This window comes from Rhinolophus ferrumequinum, chromosome 12 (assembly GCF_004115265.2).
Source record: "Rhinolophus ferrumequinum isolate MPI-CBG mRhiFer1 chromosome 12, mRhiFer1_v1.p, whole genome shotgun sequence".
NCBI classification, from domain to species: domain Eukaryota; kingdom Metazoa; phylum Chordata; class Mammalia; order Chiroptera; family Rhinolophidae; genus Rhinolophus; species Rhinolophus ferrumequinum.
In genome coordinates, this window is record NC_046295.1 from 51,881,051 (window position 1) to 51,898,003 (window position 16,953).

At 50.9% G+C, this 16,953-nt stretch overlaps 1 protein-coding gene across 3 annotated transcripts in view; it reads right to left on the reverse strand.

The window, feature by feature from the left end:
- Positions 1–2,926: 2,926 nt before the first annotated feature.
- TLN1 (talin 1) overlaps positions 2,927–16,953 on the reverse strand; it is a 31,700-nt gene continuing 17,673 nt past the window's right edge. For all 3 annotated transcript variants that reach the window (XM_033121966.1, XM_033121964.1, XM_033121965.1), the window contains 31 exons: positions 16,692–16,900; positions 16,177–16,296; positions 15,770–15,967; positions 15,435–15,574; positions 15,155–15,248; positions 14,964–15,053; positions 14,731–14,853; positions 13,028–13,171; positions 12,371–12,532; positions 11,994–12,134; positions 11,723–11,904; positions 11,402–11,534; positions 11,084–11,185; positions 10,826–10,996; positions 10,588–10,737; positions 10,375–10,476; positions 10,174–10,293; positions 9,302–9,448; positions 8,965–9,131; positions 8,670–8,853; positions 8,454–8,579; positions 8,242–8,358; positions 5,767–5,952; positions 5,545–5,652; positions 4,947–5,052; positions 4,622–4,746; positions 4,385–4,510; positions 4,195–4,257; positions 3,897–4,079; positions 3,626–3,754; positions 2,927–3,502 (listed from right to left, as the gene is read on the reverse strand). In XM_033121966.1, the coding sequence (XP_032977857.1) occupies positions 3,377–3,502; positions 3,626–3,754; positions 3,897–4,079; positions 4,195–4,257; positions 4,385–4,510; positions 4,622–4,746; positions 4,947–5,052; positions 5,545–5,652; positions 5,767–5,952; positions 8,242–8,358; positions 8,454–8,579; positions 8,670–8,853; positions 8,965–9,131; positions 9,302–9,448; positions 10,174–10,293; positions 10,375–10,476; positions 10,588–10,737; positions 10,826–10,996; positions 11,084–11,185; positions 11,402–11,534; positions 11,723–11,904; positions 11,994–12,134; positions 12,371–12,532; positions 13,028–13,171; positions 14,731–14,853; positions 14,964–15,053; positions 15,155–15,248; positions 15,435–15,574; positions 15,770–15,967; positions 16,177–16,296; positions 16,692–16,900 (4,274 nt within the window). In that variant the 3' untranslated portion in view covers positions 2,927–3,376. The remainder of the gene's footprint in view (positions 3,503–3,625; positions 3,755–3,896; positions 4,080–4,194; positions 4,258–4,384; positions 4,511–4,621; positions 4,747–4,946; positions 5,053–5,544; positions 5,653–5,766; positions 5,953–8,241; positions 8,359–8,453; positions 8,580–8,669; positions 8,854–8,964; positions 9,132–9,301; positions 9,449–10,173; positions 10,294–10,374; positions 10,477–10,587; positions 10,738–10,825; positions 10,997–11,083; positions 11,186–11,401; positions 11,535–11,722; positions 11,905–11,993; positions 12,135–12,370; positions 12,533–13,027; positions 13,172–14,730; positions 14,854–14,963; positions 15,054–15,154; positions 15,249–15,434; positions 15,575–15,769; positions 15,968–16,176; positions 16,297–16,691; positions 16,901–16,953) is intronic.

Here is a 16,953-nt window from a genome sequence, read left to right on the forward strand (position 1 = left end):
TTATATTCCCCGAAATGACTTTCGTATCCCCGTGGCACTCTTATGCTTACCGACTGTGCTTTCTAATCCCCTCACCTTCTCCCTCATCCCCACTCCCCCTCCCATCTAGCAACCCTCAGTTTTCGCTCTATATCTGAGACGGTTTCTGATTAGTTCATTCATTTATTCTATTCTTTAGATTCCACATATGGACCCCTTGTACTCTTAAGAGTAGAGTTTGAAGATCCAAAAAGCTTTTGTTGAAGTGGTTTGTATCTATTGATACTTACCACATTAAAGTGGAAACAGAAAAATTTTAAATGTTTATTAATTCATAAAAATAACAATAAATCAATCCTGACACGTTAACCATGCGAAAAACATGTTTTTAATGAAAAATGACTATATTTACCTCCTCAAATTAGTGAAAGGATGGCTGTTATTTACATTTTTGCAAATCTCTTTAATATCTGGCTTAATAGAGGACAGCTGGATCCTCAGACTCTACTTGGCTTTCTGTCTGTTGGTTTGAAGAACTGTGTATGAAGAAAATCTAGTCTCACACAGAAACTAAGTTGGAAAAGAGAGTGGGATATTTATAGCCTTCTCAGGTAATTGTGGATTTACTCTTGATACTACACCAACACTTGACAAGTGGTAGTTTCTTAAAGGTTAGTTGCAATGTGGAACCTGAAACCGAATCAGTAACCACCCCCCTTTTTTTTTTTTTTTACTATTTTACATTAAAATCCATTGGTCTGTATTGCACTTTTGCTGGATCCTTTGTGCAGGGATAATTTTGTAACATCATACGCTAGTTATTTGGAAAATACTGATTGACTGAGCTATGCAGAGTTTCTGAATGTTGACACATTTCATTATACGTTATAAAAAAATCACGTTCCTAAATATCATGATTGGTTTCAACAGAAAAGTCTAAGTTTTACGTTTTGGGAAGCTATGAAACTTATGGTGGCAGTTACAAGTTTTCTAAAATTCTAATTTTCACTTGAAAGCTCGAATTGTATCACTGGCAACAAATACTGCCAGGTTTTTCTGTGATTTGACAGACACACATTGTTCCTTTTTGAGTAAAGTTCTACCTGATATCCAGGTCTGATAATCGTGGTTTATCTGTCACTCATGCTTTCGTCAGTGTGGTGTTCCATGAAAAAAAGCAGCTAGTTCAGCTCAGGACTCAAAGAATTATCTAAGTGCTTTTCTCAAGACACCAACACTTAGGCGTGCAGCAGACGTGCTCCCCACTTACTTCTCAGTTCATCACAGTATTAGAAATACTTGTTACTCAAGGAGTAAGATTTAATAAAACTAGTAAGGTTTTACTGCTTCATCAGGACAGTTTTAAGTGAAGTTAGCATTTATTTCTTAAATTGCTAGTGCATGGCAGTGAGCATACAAAGACTATTAGTACAGTTTGGGCCACTGCCTTGGTTTCTGCTAAGGCAGTTTTACCCACCAATGTTTTTGCACTGTCAGGACAAATGTTGACAGTGTAGAAAAGGAAAATGTCTTATTATGAACATAATCTTGACCTTATGGACCCAAAAAGGGTCTTGGGAATTCCTAAGGGCCTGAGGACATTTTGAGAACTGCTGGTCTAATGGGTATTCGAGTTTCTCTCCAGATGGCTCCCCAGGCATCACTAGTGAGAGGTACGTGATAGGGGACCTGGGGACATGGCAGGGAAGTAGGCTCATAGCTGGAGTTCAAATAGTGTGAACTACCAGTTGTTGGGGAGGTTGGAGAAGGGATTTGATCTCTAAGGTCCTCAACTCAGGAGGCTAGGACATTGAATCTGGGGTTAGAGGGCCACAGCGGCGTGTGTACTGGAGTTGCCAGTCCTCTGCGTCAGAGGTGATAATACATCTCTATTTTCCAGTGCTTAGCACAGGCATGGCTTAGTAAATATTGAATGAATCAATCACAGGTGACAGGAATGCTGGTGTGAAGTTGGCACCTTCCCTAATGGGCTGCCCTGGGGAGGACAAAGTAATTCCGTCTACTTTAAACTTACTCCCATAAAGAGATGTCATAGCTTCCATGAGGTGAAAGGTGCCCAGAGTAGCAGCAGATGGGTGGTGTCTGTGTTATACTTGAGGGAGAAGCAAGGGAATCACATACTGGGTAACAGGGTTGGTTCAAGAATTGTGCCATGAAAATGGTGGCAGTCCTAAGGGACTGCCAGCTAGTCCATGCAGTGTGGGCAGAAGGGGTGAATGCAGAAGGAAGTGGAGGCACAGACTCCACCTCCCTTGTCCCTGACCACTCCCCTCCACTGAACCTCCGGATTAGCAGGGCCCCTGGAACAGGGCTACCAGCACCCACCCGGCCACCAGGGGAGCTTTGGCCCTAACTAGACAGTCTCATACCTGGGTCACACTTGTTCAGCTCCTTGTCTTCTAGTGCTGTTCTAGGCAGAAGGAGAAGGCCTTGGAGGGCCTAGAGGTGCCCCAACCCAGTCAACAGTAGAACCTACCTGAGGCAGCCTCAGTTGGACTTTTTACTTGTTAAATACCTCAACGAAATCTGTGGCCATAATTCCCTTAGGCTCAGATGCTTGTATTTTATAGGCTTATTATTTTAGCAAAGCTGCTGTGAACACTTGAATTTGGCCAGGGGGTGGATTTGTTCACATACTCTGAGCAGTTATGAAGAGGTAGCCACAAAGAGCAGTAGCAGAGGCTGTCCCTGCAACAGAAGAGTGACACTTGGTGAGGCACCAGCACTGGCCAGTGAGACGGGACAGCAGCAGTAGGATTTCTCAGGGACAGCTTCCCTACTGTGATGAATTTAGGGATATGGGTGCAAGGAAGAAGGGGCCTCACTCCATTTCTGAGCCAGATCAAGGTGGTGACAGGACTCAATCCCATTCCCTCTCCCACTGCCCTGGGGGAATCACCCATCTCCTCATAAAGCCAGGCGGAGATGCAGGCAGCATGACCTTTATTGGAGCATGACCTACTTGGGGCTTATAACCCCATGGCCCCCACAGGTAGCTGGGGCTGCAAGGAGGAGGACAGTATCAAAAAAGGATGAGTGGCGTTGAGGTTGTGGAGACTTGCGAGAAGCTGCTGGCAAGGTGGAGAGGGCTCGGGCCCTGGCAGGTTCAGATTGAGGTACAGCAGCGTTAATAATACTCTTGGAGCGTTAATACTCTGGGGAGGGGCAGGCACTTAGGGGGCCCTAGGGCATGAAGGCACTTGGAGTTGGGAGGGGACAGAGCTGTGCAGTGGGACCGGGCAGGACCAGGCCTGGGGTTTGGCAGGCACTTGGGGGAATGCTGGGGTTGGGCAGGTTGGGCCCGACAGCCCAGAAGCCTTTGGCAGTGGCAGGCACAGTCTCTGGGCTGGGTCTGCGTTAAATAGAAGCGGCTATCCTAGTGCTCGTCTCGAAGCTCTGAAGGCAGGAACTTGTACTGTTGCTGTCGGATCTGGGCCAGCTTCTTCCGGGCCTCTTCCAGCTCTCGTTCCTTCCGGAGCATTTCTTCCTGCGCAGCAATGATCTGAGGGACGGAGATCAGAGACTCAGTTCGGCAAGTATGTGCATTAGGGGTAGTTGGGACCCGCAGAGACAACGTGACTGCTCTGCTGACGGTGTCCCTTGGAGGGGCTGGGGCAAAGCTCACCTGGGCAATGCCCCCGACCATCTTCTCCTTCACCACCACTGTCTCATTCTCCTGGTCTTCAAAGGCTGCCGCCTTCTGTGCCGCCTTCACCAGGTTATCCGAGGCTCGCTTTACTGCATTGCCAGCAGCCTGGGCAGAGAGAAGGCAGCATGAGCTTGTGGACTCAGGTAGGGGCCCAGCTGAGAGTCCCCCTACAGAAAAGCATGTCTTGGAGGTGACACGTTAAAGCAGCACAGCCCAACGTACAATGGGATGGGTGAGGGCTCCTCACCTGAAGCCGTTTCATTGCCTCAGAGTCCTGGTCAGCTTTGACCTTGCAGGCCACAAGGAGCTGGGCCGTGGAGGCAGCCACCTGCTTGGCTGATGAGATGAGCTTCTCCTGGCTGGCGTGGCCTTGTACGGCTGCATTGGCTGCCTCACACAGATTGTTGGTGGCTGCAGCCACCATCCGGGCCTAAACAGAGGAGATAAGATTAAAATATGCCTCTTACCCTGGTCCATCCCCTCTCCCATCCAGTCTTCTCAAGGCTCTCCAGCTCAGAAGGACCTCGTGGGTGTTGTACACTCACAGCAGAAATGAGGCCCTGGGACCACTGCCCGTCGTCCAGTGCGTTGGCAGGAATAGCGCCCACCTGTGGAGGAAGGAGGAGAATCTGCTCAGACCTGTGCGCTCCATGGGTATGTGAAAGCCTCCTGCTACAATGCTGGTGGGGACAGCAAAGCTGCTGTCCCCACGCTTCTGGGTATCCAAGTGCTTACCTTCCCTTGGGCCACCAGTTCCCTCTGGGCAGCGGACGCAGCCTTTACCAGCGCACTGGTGGCTGCTGCAATGGACTTGGCAGCTTCCAGTATCTGCTCCTCAAAGTTCAAGGACTCATCCGCCTCCTGCAATGAAGAGACAAAGGCTGCAGAGACAGACGCAAAGTAAGAGGGGGCGGAAGGTGGGGAAGATTCTGCCATTAGGAGGGTAGGAAAGAAGGAGGGAGCAGGACTGACCTTGGGTTTGGCCCGGGGCTTCAACTGCTCCAGCTTTTTGGCTGCAGCCTCAATGGCAGCTGCAGCTCCCAGGAGCTCATTCTCAGCGATGACTGTGGGGTCCTCTGGGTCTACCCATTCTGTTCCTGGTAGGACAAAGGGGGGAAGGAAGGGGCTAGGCTGGAGCAGGAGGTCAGGAGCCCTGGACAGCTTGGTCACTACCACCAGGCCCCGGCACCTGTGGGGACTGTGGGCAGAGGCCAGCTCAGAGCAGTCCAACCAGGAAGCAGGGGTCTTCCCCACGACAAAGGTTTCCCTTCCCTCCCTGGCCCTGGCCACCCCTCACCCTTCATGGCCTCAGCAGCCTGGATGAGCTCAGTGACTGAACCAGCCACACGCTTTGAATGTCCCGTCAATTGCTGCTTCAATTCTGGGCTTGGCTTCTGCAGGGTCTGGGGAAGAAGGGAGCAGGGAGCAGAGAGCATCAGACCTTTGCTTCTACCCTGACCTAAAAATCAGGGGAGCCCCTTGACTCCATTCCTAGACTACTTCACACCACAGCCCTCCACCACCAGGCGGCCTGGCCAGGGCACTGCAGGCATCACACCGCACATATGGTGAAGACAGTGGGGCTGTGTGTCACTCACCGGCTGATAAGGAGCAAGGAGAATGATGAAATGAGAAGAGATGACGGAGGTAGAGAAGGAGGAGGTCAGGTGGGAAGAGAGGAGATAAGAAAAAGAAGAGGAAGAGGTGAGTGCGAGAACCAAAAATGCCAAGAATGATGGGGCCCTAGTGGAAGGGAGGCTCGGAAACAAGAACAGATCTGGGAACTAGCTGGCGGGGAGGAGAGCTGAGTAACACATGAGAGCTAGAGCTGAGGCGTGTGGGAAGAGAACTGTATTCAGGGAGGCCGGTATGGGGAGTGACGACTGTTGCCTTACCAGGAGCACATGGTCCAGCAATTCCAGGTAGCCAGTGGCGCACTCCCGGCCGTAGCGCAGGGCCCGAAGCCGCACATCAGAGGCCACTTCTGGGTGGTAGGCAGCTTCCTATGCCACAGAGTAATACGTTAGCTTTAGGATCCCAAAAAGCTCCAGGTCCCCCCAGGCCCTGCAGTTTCTCCCCTACCATGCTCTGCCCTAAAGCTGCCTCAGGGTTTCTACCTTGCAAGCCCGAAGCATATCTGCGATAGCACGACGACTCAGATTGGCTGTGGCAATGACATCCTCCTGGCGACAGGAGTTGCCAGCAGCAACAGCCTTGGCTGTTGCCATAGTGATACCCTTAGTCATTCGGATGAAATCTTCTGGAGTAGAGGTCTTGGCAGGTGGCTCTGGGGAACAGAAGACCTGTTGGGGCAGAAGAAGAAGAAAAATGTTAGTGAGTGACACTGTAAGACAATGTAGCACTCGTGTAATTTGGTTCATGTATCCATGTGTTCCTTCAACAAGCATTCACTAAGTACATATTGCAGGTCAAGTCCTCAGAGAAGTCCACACGTTCACAGCTAATATAATAACAGGCAGCTGGTCATCACTCCTGACTGAAGTGATTGGGAAGAGTCTGAAATTAAAACAGTATAGTTTGTGGGTTGAGTTTTTATTCCTATAGAGAAGATTTGAAGGGGTAGGTGGAAAAGGTGGGGCAAGAAGGAGTTGGGTCTTAAGAGACACAGATAACCAGAGAGTATTTGAGGTAACTGGGAGGGCATGAATAACCAGGATAACAAGTATGAGAGGATTAAGGAATGTTCTAAAATACAGGGATAGTGGAGAAAAGGTTGTTGGGGCCTTGAGTATCAGACCAAGGAACCCAGAATTTTACATTCATAAAAATATTTTGATGTATGTGTTCATTCAACAAATTATTAAAGATAGGCTAGGTGGTAGATTCTGTGTGAGGTGCTAGGAACGCAATGGGGAAAAAGGTAGACAAGGTCCTTATTCTCATGAGTTTACATTCTAGTTTTGGATACAGACTTAAAACATGTGAACAAGCAGAAAAACTAAAGACTGTGACCTGGGCTGTGAAGGAAATAAAGAGGTTGCTGTGAGGAGAAATAAAAACAAGGTCCTATTTCAGATAGGTGGTCAGGAAAGGCTTCTCTGAGAACGGGACACTTAAGCTGAAGCCTGAATGACTGAAAGGAGCCAGATGCTCAGAAAGCTGGAGAGAAGCAAGTGCACTGGGCCTGGGCGATGGAAAGGGAGAAGAGCGGGACAGGATGGGCTTGGGGAAGTCGGCGGAGGCCACAGGAACGGGAGGGCAATGGTAAGGAATGTGGATTGTGCCAGATGCCAGGGCAGTCACTAGAGGGTTTAAGCAGTGAAGTAACCATCTATATTTTAAAAAGATACTCCTGGTTACTGTGTAGAGAGAATGGATTGTGGGGCGTGGGTGTGCAAGCAGGGAGATCAGATCGAGGCTGCGGCGTAAATACAGCTAAGGACTGGTGATGGTTTGGACACGGTGGTGGTGGTACAGATGCGGAGCAGAGAACATGAGATCTGGAGGGAGCACGAAGGTGACTTGCTGATGGGCGCAGCTGTGGGGATGGAAAGAAAGATGTTAAGAGCTGCGTTTTTGGCTTTAGGAACGGAGTTACTAAAAGGTGCCATTTACTGAGAAAGATGAGGAGGGAATGATCAGGTTTGGGAGGCAGAAAGTTAAGAGTTTCAATTTGGGTATCTCCACGTAGAGATGAAAACAGAACATCAGAAAGATGAATTCAGAAATGAGAAAGATGAGTAGGAGAGATGAGCGTGAAAGAGACTGAAGGCAGGGAGACCAGGTAGCAAACTGGTACTGCAGTCCCCGGGAGGGAGGGAGGGCGAATGAAAACCTGAACCAGAGTGCTGACTGTGGGATTGGGAAAAGGGACGAGAGGAAAGAAAAGAGAACGGAGAAGGGTCGTTGGAAGGCCTTGGCAATGGCCTGGATATGGTGAAGAAAACAGTGAAGTCAAAGATGACTGAGGGGAGTCTTCCTGACTGGGCGGTTATTACCACTATTAACAGGAAGTAGCGTGTCAGAAAGAAATGCTGGCTGGGAGGCGCTGCATCTCTGTGGTGATGTCACACAGGCACTGGAAAGTAACTACATTCAGAACTGAAAGTGAATTTCTTAGACAATGATAATGAAAGTGGTTACACTTGCTAATGAAGAGAACAGAGAAAGAAGGCTATTTGTACAATTGTGGAAAGCGCTCTATGATTACTATGCTGAAGGTGATTCAATAACGACTACAGAAGAGATGTTAGAGAGGCAAGAGAAACACCAGTGTCAAGAAGGCAAAGGAAGGAAGAATTTCAAAGAGAAGCTTGTTACCACAGCAAAATGCTTTGGAAATGTTTGAAGAGGATGCAGGCCAAGAAGAGGCCACTGGATGTGACAACTAACAGGCCACTAGCGACTGGAGAAAGTGGGAGGGTGGTGAAAGGAGATAATTGTCAAATGCTAAGGAGTAAAAAGGTGAGGAAGGGAAAGACGTGAGTGTAGCTCACTTAGGAAGTTTGGTAATGAGCGAGAAGTATGTGTGTGACTGTCTACACTTCTGTGAATACATGAGGTAGGGGCTCACTGTCTGGATCGATCCCTCTCTGTGACTTGAGGCCCTGACACCTCGGACTTCTGCTCACCGCCAGTTCCTGCCGTATATGTTCTGTGGTTGCCTCCAGGGCCCGCGTGCCTTTGGTAGCCTCATCTTCCACAGCTTTCACAGTCTTGAGCAACGATGTCACATTGGTCACCATCACCTAGGAGTGTCAGGGGTGGGGGAGGGGATCATTTTAAGGAACAAGAGGAACGTTGATCTGCTCCCTCTCCTGAGGTTGCTGTCATTCCCGCCCACCTTGGCAGAGTTCTTGAGCTGCCACACAGCAGGGTCGTCCCCAACTTTGCCAGCTGCAGCCTTTGTTGCACTGATGAGGTCTCCCAGGGCCTTGGCCACATCTTTCACTGCATTGATCAGCACCACCTGTATGGGAGAGCAGAGGCTCTGGTCTGTGGGAGGAAAAGGGGGAATAGGAAGTGGATCTGACCAGGATTAGGGGTGTCAGGTGGATACCTGGGTCTCAGGGTCCTCGGCTCCTAGGCTGGCTGCACCCAGCTTGACCACGTCAGCGAGGCGGGTGATGGTGGCCACAGAGGACTGGGCAGCCTGTGCCAACTTCTCCTGGCTGCCAGCTGCATTCTGTACCAGGACCTTGGTGTCCTCCACCAGCACCTTCGCCGTCTTCAGAATGCCCTCCCTGAGGGTGGGCCCAGCCTAGTCAGCCTTCCTCAGACCCCGCCCCCTGCCCCTCCAGCCTCTTCTGGCCCCACCCACCCCCTGCCTCCCTGAGGTCCCGTTCCCTCCTCACCGGTGGTCAGCGAAGGTTTCAGCACCTTCCCGATTGAGGGTGCCAGCAGTAGCAAACATGATGGTGGTGTCGAGGTCGGCAATGATGCCGGACACGGCACTGGCTGCCGTGATGCAGGCCTGGGTGCCACGATTCCCTGCCTGGAGCGCAGCCAGCACGTGGGAGACCTGGGAGAGGAAAGTCACGTGGTGACTGTGGTAGGGGCCATGTGAAAGAGAAAGGTCACTGGTGCTCGGGAGAAGGGACAGAGGAGAGGGCTTGGAAGGCTGGAGGAGGATGGGAAAGGCTGCAGGGTCGGGGAGCCAGCCCCTCAGTCCACGGGGATGAGCACAGTCACCTTTTCGGAGACTCTCCGGGCACATTCTATGAGCTCCTTCTTGGTGTAGGCGTCACTGGGGCTGCACTGCAGGGCACCTGCCTTGGTGACCAGAGCAGAACAGCCGTGTCCCAGCTCCTGTACCCGGTGCTTGATGTGGGCACCTATCTGTTAGCAGATGGAAAAGGAAAATGGATTTTACGAGGGGAACTCAGGGTACCTCCACTGTGCTCAGAAGAGTCACCAACGACCTAAAAAAAACATGCACTGGAGCACACAGACTTTTCCTGTTTCACATCCTTTCGGCGGGAGGTCACCTACACACAGATAATAATAGCATGTGGGCACCAGCTGGTGAGGATTGTGTTAAGCACAGTGAAAAGGAGGGGAGAAGCACTTTATGCTGGGCTATTTGAATCAGAGGGCCATGGATTACAATTTGGCCTGTATGTGGTTGTGGAGGGTTTTGGGGTTGGGGATTAGGTGTGTTTTGCTAAGATACAATTACTTGCTTTCTTGGAAAGCCAGGAGCTTAGGGAAGAGCTTCATGGATTTATAACAAGGAAGAACTAAAGGGAATATACACTTGCAGCACAACAGAGCAGTAGTCATAGGCCCAGATGAGGGCTGGCAGAGGCAACAGTGGGAGGCCAGGAAACCCAGATCCTGGGCTGTCTCCTTTATCCCTGTGACTGAAGGCTTTGATCCCATCCCTACAGACCCCTGATCACTCTTTAGTGCAATGGCCCTCACGGTGTGTTTCCTTTTTTATGAAGACTAGAGGGAACTGAGGGTGGGATAGCCCCAGAGGCTGACATAACAGGAACAAGGGACATGCCACTGGGGTTCTCTGGGAGGAGCAGGGGCAACGTCAGAGCTGCCTCCATATTTACCTCTTCATTTTCAGCAGCCACAGCTGCAGGCTTGGCTTGTGAGGCTAGACGGCCGTAGTCGCTGGTCAGCTGGTTCGCGAGAGGGCCCAGCTCTTCAGGGCTGGTGTTTGACTTGGTTACCTAGTAATAATGGAAAAGGTGGGGAATTATGCCCAAACTCAGCTCTCCAAGGGCAGTCCTCTTATGCTCCCTCACACTCACCATCTCCTGAACAGTAACAGCAATGGCCTTGGCTGTCCGCACCATAGTTGTCTGGTAATCCACGAAGGAACCTTCTGGTTCACCCATTGGTCCTTCATCTAGCTGAGGGGGGAGGATGGGGAAATGGGGAAGATGATCAGGGCCTCTGCCACTGTGCTCAGGAACCCTGGCCCAGGGTAGCCTCAGTGCCCACAGGCGTCCTAAGACTCTAACCTGGTTGATGGCCTGGGTGATGGAGTCCACCATGCCACTCACGACCCCAGCAGCACTGGCTGCCTCATTGAGGGTTGTTGTCAGGTCCTCTACAGCCTCTGTCATCATCTGCACAGCCTCCTCCAGGGCTTCCTGGGTGTGAGCTGCTTGCTGTGGGGTAGAGTGAGTGGAGGGGGGTCCTGTTCCGGCTTCCCTGACCCCTAACTAGTGGTAGCCCCTCCCTCCCAGCTCTCCATACCTTGGGGTTACCACCAGCCTCCTTGGCTGTGTACAGCAACTGCAAGGCAGACTCTGCCAAGGTTTTAGTTTGGTCCAGGAGTGCCATCTGCTGCGGGTGGCTCAAGGTCTTGGAGGCGGCACCTACCGCAGCCAGGGTGAGTGGCTCAAAGTACTGGGCCATCTGAGACACCTGAGGCAAGGGGTTGGAATGGGGTCAGCTGGGCCAGGGACTCTCTTCACCCTACCCCCAGGACTCCCCACTTGTCTCCCCAGGTACCTTGTGTCCCAGCTGGGAGGCTTCAGCCCGGGCAGCACTGGCCAGTGGCTCAATAAGGTGGGAGATCTCCTGCACTGCGGTGAGCATCTGGGTGTGTAAGGCCTGGGGAGGAAGCGGATGTTAGCCCTGTGACCTGGAACAGGACCCTCTGCTTGCACAGGACCCCACTGTTCCTTCCATACCAAACTAACTAACTGCCCCTGGCATGGTCCGTCCTCCTGATGCCTCTGTGAAACCCTCTCCTGAGTCCCCACCTTCCTCAAGTCTGCCATCTCTCTTGCCCGACACAACCTTTCACATAACCCTCTGCCCCCTTACCTCTTGAGAGATCCCCTCCCGGGGAGCAAGCTGCTGGCTGACTGCAGCAAGGGAAGCCTGGTCGAGGTCACGCAGACAGCTGTTCAGAGCTGCGATGGCCGTCTCACACTCCAGCTGCCCCGGGGCCTTGTCCCTGCAGACACATCACAGGCTCCCATACCAAGAACATCCTCTTGAAACAAGGCTGGCCTATTCTCCCCTATGTCCCCCAAATCTTGGTAACAGGTATCCTCCAACACTAGCCCATCTAATTGCACCGAAGTGCCCATCCCTCCCCAATGTATGTCCCCCAGTCACACTGGTTCTCCATCCCCTCAATACCTCATGCTTGTAATAAGCTTCTTGATGGAGTCCGAGACCGTACGGGAGTGACCAGCTAGCACGGACCAGCGTGGGGGGTCCCGGGGATTGACTGCCAGGGCCCGGGCTGTCTGAATTAGTCCCCCAGCACTCTCCAACATTGTCTTGGCAGAGATCACAATGGGCTCCATGGCAGCCCGGCCCTGGGGAGAGGGCAGAAAACAGGTAAGTCTCACAACTCCCGAGATGAGGTGGCAGCTGGCTCACTGGTTCTCCCTTCAGGCTGCCTCACCTCAGGGCTGATCTGGGCAGGAATGCTGGCAAACTCAGGGTTAGATGCAAAGGCACTCAGGTTGTCCACAGCCTCCAGCAGAGGGGCTGTTGCTGCTTGGCACTGGGCACGGTTCTCATCCGTGAAGGCCCCGTCTAGCGCCTGGAAGTGGGTGAGAGAGAGGCCCTCAGGACAGACTGGAGGCAAAGGGGGTGAAGCCCAGCTCTCCCTCTTGAGCTTAAAGGTGTGGGGAGATTGGTGATGACCAAGATAAATAGGAAAGGGCTTGGGCTCAGGAAGAAGGGATTTAGAAGAAGGCCTCGGGGAATGATGGGGATACTCAAGAAAGAGAAGACTGGATAGGTCAAGGAGAGGAGGAGAATTCAAACATTGGGAACCTTGATGGTCTTGACAAGATTGGCTGTGCTGTTGGCCACCTCCTTGGCTGACTGTACAAACTGGCGCTTGGCGGTAGGATTGGCGGTACGAGCAGAAGCCAGGCGGCAGCTGTTACACAGTGCAGAGGTGTGTTTGGCCACAATGGTGGCTGCCGAGAGCACCTGAGGAGACAGACACGTGGAAGAGCCATGAGGGCAGGAGGGAAGTGTGTACACCCACGGAGGAGCTGCCTGCAGGTTGGGGGATGGAGAGCAATACCTTTGGATGTCTACTTAGGAAAGACAGAGTCACCTGGAAAGTTCAGATTTGGGAGACAGATACTCAAAGATGAACAGGGGGTGAGGGAGGGGGAAGAAGAAAGACAAACACTAACGGGGTCAGTAAGATGAAAGACGAAATCCCAACGGGATCAGTAAGAGAGGAAGCTCAAACGTCTACAGAGAAGTTGTGAACTTAGAAACAACTGAAAGAATGATGAGAAACATGGCAGAAGACAATTACCAAAGAGAAATCATGTGTGGAAGGAAGGTCAGAGATGGCTCTTAGCCCTCTTTTTCCCCATATTTCCCACATTTCCTCCTTTCCCCACGGGCCAGTCCACCCTGGCTTGGCATCCTTTCCTAGACTTGCCCATGGTACCTGTTCCCTTGAGTTACCTGGGCCTGGGTACAGCCAGACTCCCCCAAACTCTGACAGGCCATCTGAATTGCCTGGTTTGCACGGGCAAACTGTGTGGGCTCCACCAGCCCTTGCTGTCCAGCTTGGCTGTTGGGGTCAGAGACGCCAACCAGATATGCAGCCTGCGGAGAGAGAAGTTTGAAAATGAGGAGTAAAGAACAGTCTACAGGTAGGAATCGAATAGTGATAGTGGGGACAAAGGAGAATAGGGGTAAGTTTAGTGGCCAGGATTCTATGTGAGTGGAGGTATTAACAAACTAGGCATTAACAAACTGAACAAGATATTAAACAATATTAACAAAATTATTAACAAATTAAACCATAAATAACAAATTAAAGGTATTAACAAACTATAGCGACACTACAGAAAGCCAACAGCTACCCCCACCCACCATACCATCTGCACACAAAGAATCATTTAAAGACATACTGTATTTTGCCATGTATAATACGCACTTTTTTGCCCAAATTTGTGAGGGAAAAAGAAGGATGCTCATTATATATGGATAGTACTAATTCCGTATATAAATGTTTTTAGTTCTTTTACTTATGCTTGTGAGTTAAAAGTGTAACTCTAGAAATCAATAACGGTATCTATATGCAAAATAATACCCCCGGAATACGATCATCAGTTTTGCTGAACTTGCAACAATGAAGAGTTCTTGGTCTTCTATGATGTATTAATATTGTAAATTTGTTAATGGTACATAAAACTTCTTGTACCTTGTAACTGTTCTTGTGTTTTGTAATTATTTGTTACATAAAATTTCTTGTGCCATATATTAAAAAATAAATCCTAAAATTCCTTTATAATATAAAAACCAAGTACATAAATGTAAACAAATAAAAATTTGAATTAAAAAAATTAAAATGAAAGATTTTTTCCCCTGAAAGTTTGGGCCAAAAATGTGAGTGCGCATTATATATGGCAAAATACGGTAGTTCTAAAACTATGGAGGTTGTTAGGCTAATTAAATTTACAACACCTCCAAGCTTCAGAGATTTGGAAAGAGGAAAGGGGAATGGGTGTAATGGTTGCCAACATGGTTTTTATGATTTCAAGTCCATTGTAAGGTTGGATTCGTACTTCGAGTTTGCTTTTTTTTCTCTTTATGCTTTTCCAGAAATAAGTTAAGACATATAGAGCAGGCCACCCAAGAGAACAGGGTGATGGGAGGTAGGGGAGGCTGAGGGCGCAGGATGGTAGGCTTTCAGGTAAGCAGTCCAAGTCAGTATTAAGGACGTGTATCCTAAAGCAAAATACTGTCAGAGCTAATTGGTTGTTTTATACTTTATAATGTAGTAAAAGGCAAAGTTAAGTAGTAATTCAAATAACTGTAAGTTTAGTTACTGGTCCTATTTTGATAGAGTGGTAATTATGTGACAAATTATTTGCACATACTAATTAGTATATACCAAGAAAGCCAGGGCTGGAAAAGGCCCAGTGGTTGGACAGAGCAACCCTAACCCAAGGCACCAGGTGTAGGAGTGACTGCGATCAGAACGGTTGGGGTTCCATGATTATTGACAAATATCTGCACTTCAGGAGGCAGGAAGAACCCGTTTCCACAGAGCTGGTCTTGCAAACATAACTTCTTGATTTATCTACATATGTGTCAGGCCATGAAGAGGTCGGGAAAAGGAAAGCAGGGCATTCCGGGAATCATCTCAGGAGAATAACCTGGGCGGCTGCCTCGGTGAAACCGCAGAGGGCCTTGGAGGCTGTGGAAATGGCCTCTCCGAACTCCGGCAGGTTTCCGTTCTTGGCATTTTGGGAGATGCCAGTCATGGCCTCACCCAGTACCTGAGGAACAGAAGGTATCAGGAGTCAGGTCATCATCAGAGGGGTAGAGCAGCCCTTGGTTAGTTCCATCTTTCTGCCCCCTGCCCTCCTGGGTTCCCAGCTGTACTTGCCTTCGAGTTCTCCATTACACTGTCCAGGCAGCCAAAGTAGGACATGTCGTTGATGGGCTGGACTGGGTTCTCTAGGAGTTCCCGGACAGTCTGTAGGTGGAGAGTGAAGTAAGATCCAGGACACCTCCCACACCCCTAGACCCGTAACACCCTCTTCAATCTCCAGCTCAGTTAGCTTGCCAACTGCCAACCTCCAATTCCCGCAGGGCATTGTCACACTCTTTCTGGCCTGGCGCCTGCTGGGTACACATGGTGATGAGCTGGTTGATGCTGTCGGTCACCGCCCTGGCAGGAACAGAAGGGTGAGAGAATGGATGCATGGGTAGGCCAGCATTCCTGGGTCCCATCTACAAAGAGTCCCTAGCTATTTCTCTTTTGGGTGGGACCACTCCTAAGCTGGGGACATCTCATGAAGAGCTCCCCCGCAGTCTCTCCAACACTCCAGGGCTGGGCTTCCCAGCTCCTACTTACCGGGCAGCTGCAGCTAGCTGACTCTTGAGGTTGGGGGCAGCAGGGTCTGTGGACAGGGCCTTGGCAGCCAGAAGAAGTTTGCTTGAAGACATGGAGATGCCCTTCAAGTTGGACACGACCTGGGCCCGGTCCTCCTGGCTCTGTTGAAGGCGAGGAGGCCCATCAATATATTGTCTAGTCCTTTCCTATCTGTCTCTAAAAGGGATCTTCTGTCCCAGACACTCAAGTGCTGCTACAGATTTGAGAGGGGAGGGAGCCAGGAGCAGGGCAGGCCTCCATGGCCACACAGGTGCCTCCTATCTAACTCTTAAACTAAGTCCTGTGCCTCTTCATACCGGAGCTTGTCCTGCCATCTCCACGCCAGCTTCCAAGAAGGTGCTGAAGTCCTGTCCGAATCGTCCTGAGGCTCGAGCCAGGTCCTGAGGGGTTCCCCGAGAGGCCTGCACCAGTTCTGTGGCTGCCTGGTTCAGCCCAGCAGCGGCTTCATTCAACCGGCTCTGAGCTTCCTGAAATGTCCCAGTGCTAGAGGGAAGCTGCAGGGTCAGAGAGAGAGTGGGGTGCAAAAATGAGGAATGATGCGAGGCAGAGCTTGGTAAAGGGGTGCTGGAAGGTGGGCCTAGAGCCTGGGACTAATGACAGGGGATACATCTGGGAAGTCAGGGTCAAGGAGGTTCTATAGGTGGAAGGAGAAGCTCGGAGTTTTTTGGCTCCTATGTTCCCCTCACACCCCCAGTCCTCCTACCGAGTCACTCAGGAGTCGCTTGCTGGCGTCTCCCACTGCTCTCAGGGCATTGTCCACATCTCTCTGGCCAGGTAGGCAGCTGACACAGCGGTTCAGTGCCTGGGTCACTGCTTTCGCCACCTGAGGTAGGAAAGAGATGAGGGGTTGACGGGGGGTTGCCAAAATGGAACAGTTTGGGACATCCCCTCCGCCCATAGGACATGGAAGGTAACTGCTCTGTTGCCTCTGAAACGAAAGAGGAAAGGGGACGTTGTAGCTGAGTAGGTTGAAGTTAGGGTATTAATGACAGTGATCAAACTTCCCCCAACTTGGTCTTTAGCTGGGCCCCTGACTCAGTCTGACTGAGGCACTTGTACTAGGACGGAGAGAAAGGGTGGGGTCCAGGGAGGAGATCTCAAGAGCAGACCTTAGAAGCTGTCCCTCTGTCAGTGTGGGTGAGGCTTTGCTCCAATCACAGTGGGCCTGCTGATGGGCCTGGGGGAGAGGGAGAAAGCGGCCCCTTCCCAGTACCTGACCTGGGCAAGCCGCTGCTGGCTCTCAGGGTCCCCTGGATGGCCAGCTGCCTTTTTCGCCTCCTCGATGAGGCTGCTGGCCTTGTCCAGTACGTCACTGGCCGTGTCAAGCACAATGGCCTGCACTGCAGGATCTGACGTCAGGGCAGCTACACCCCTCGCAGCCTGGGCCAGTGACCGCAGCCCACCTGCCACATCACGAGCGGCAATACCTGGGAGACAAGGGAGAGGAAGGGCAAAGGCACTTGATCCCAGTGCTCTCCTC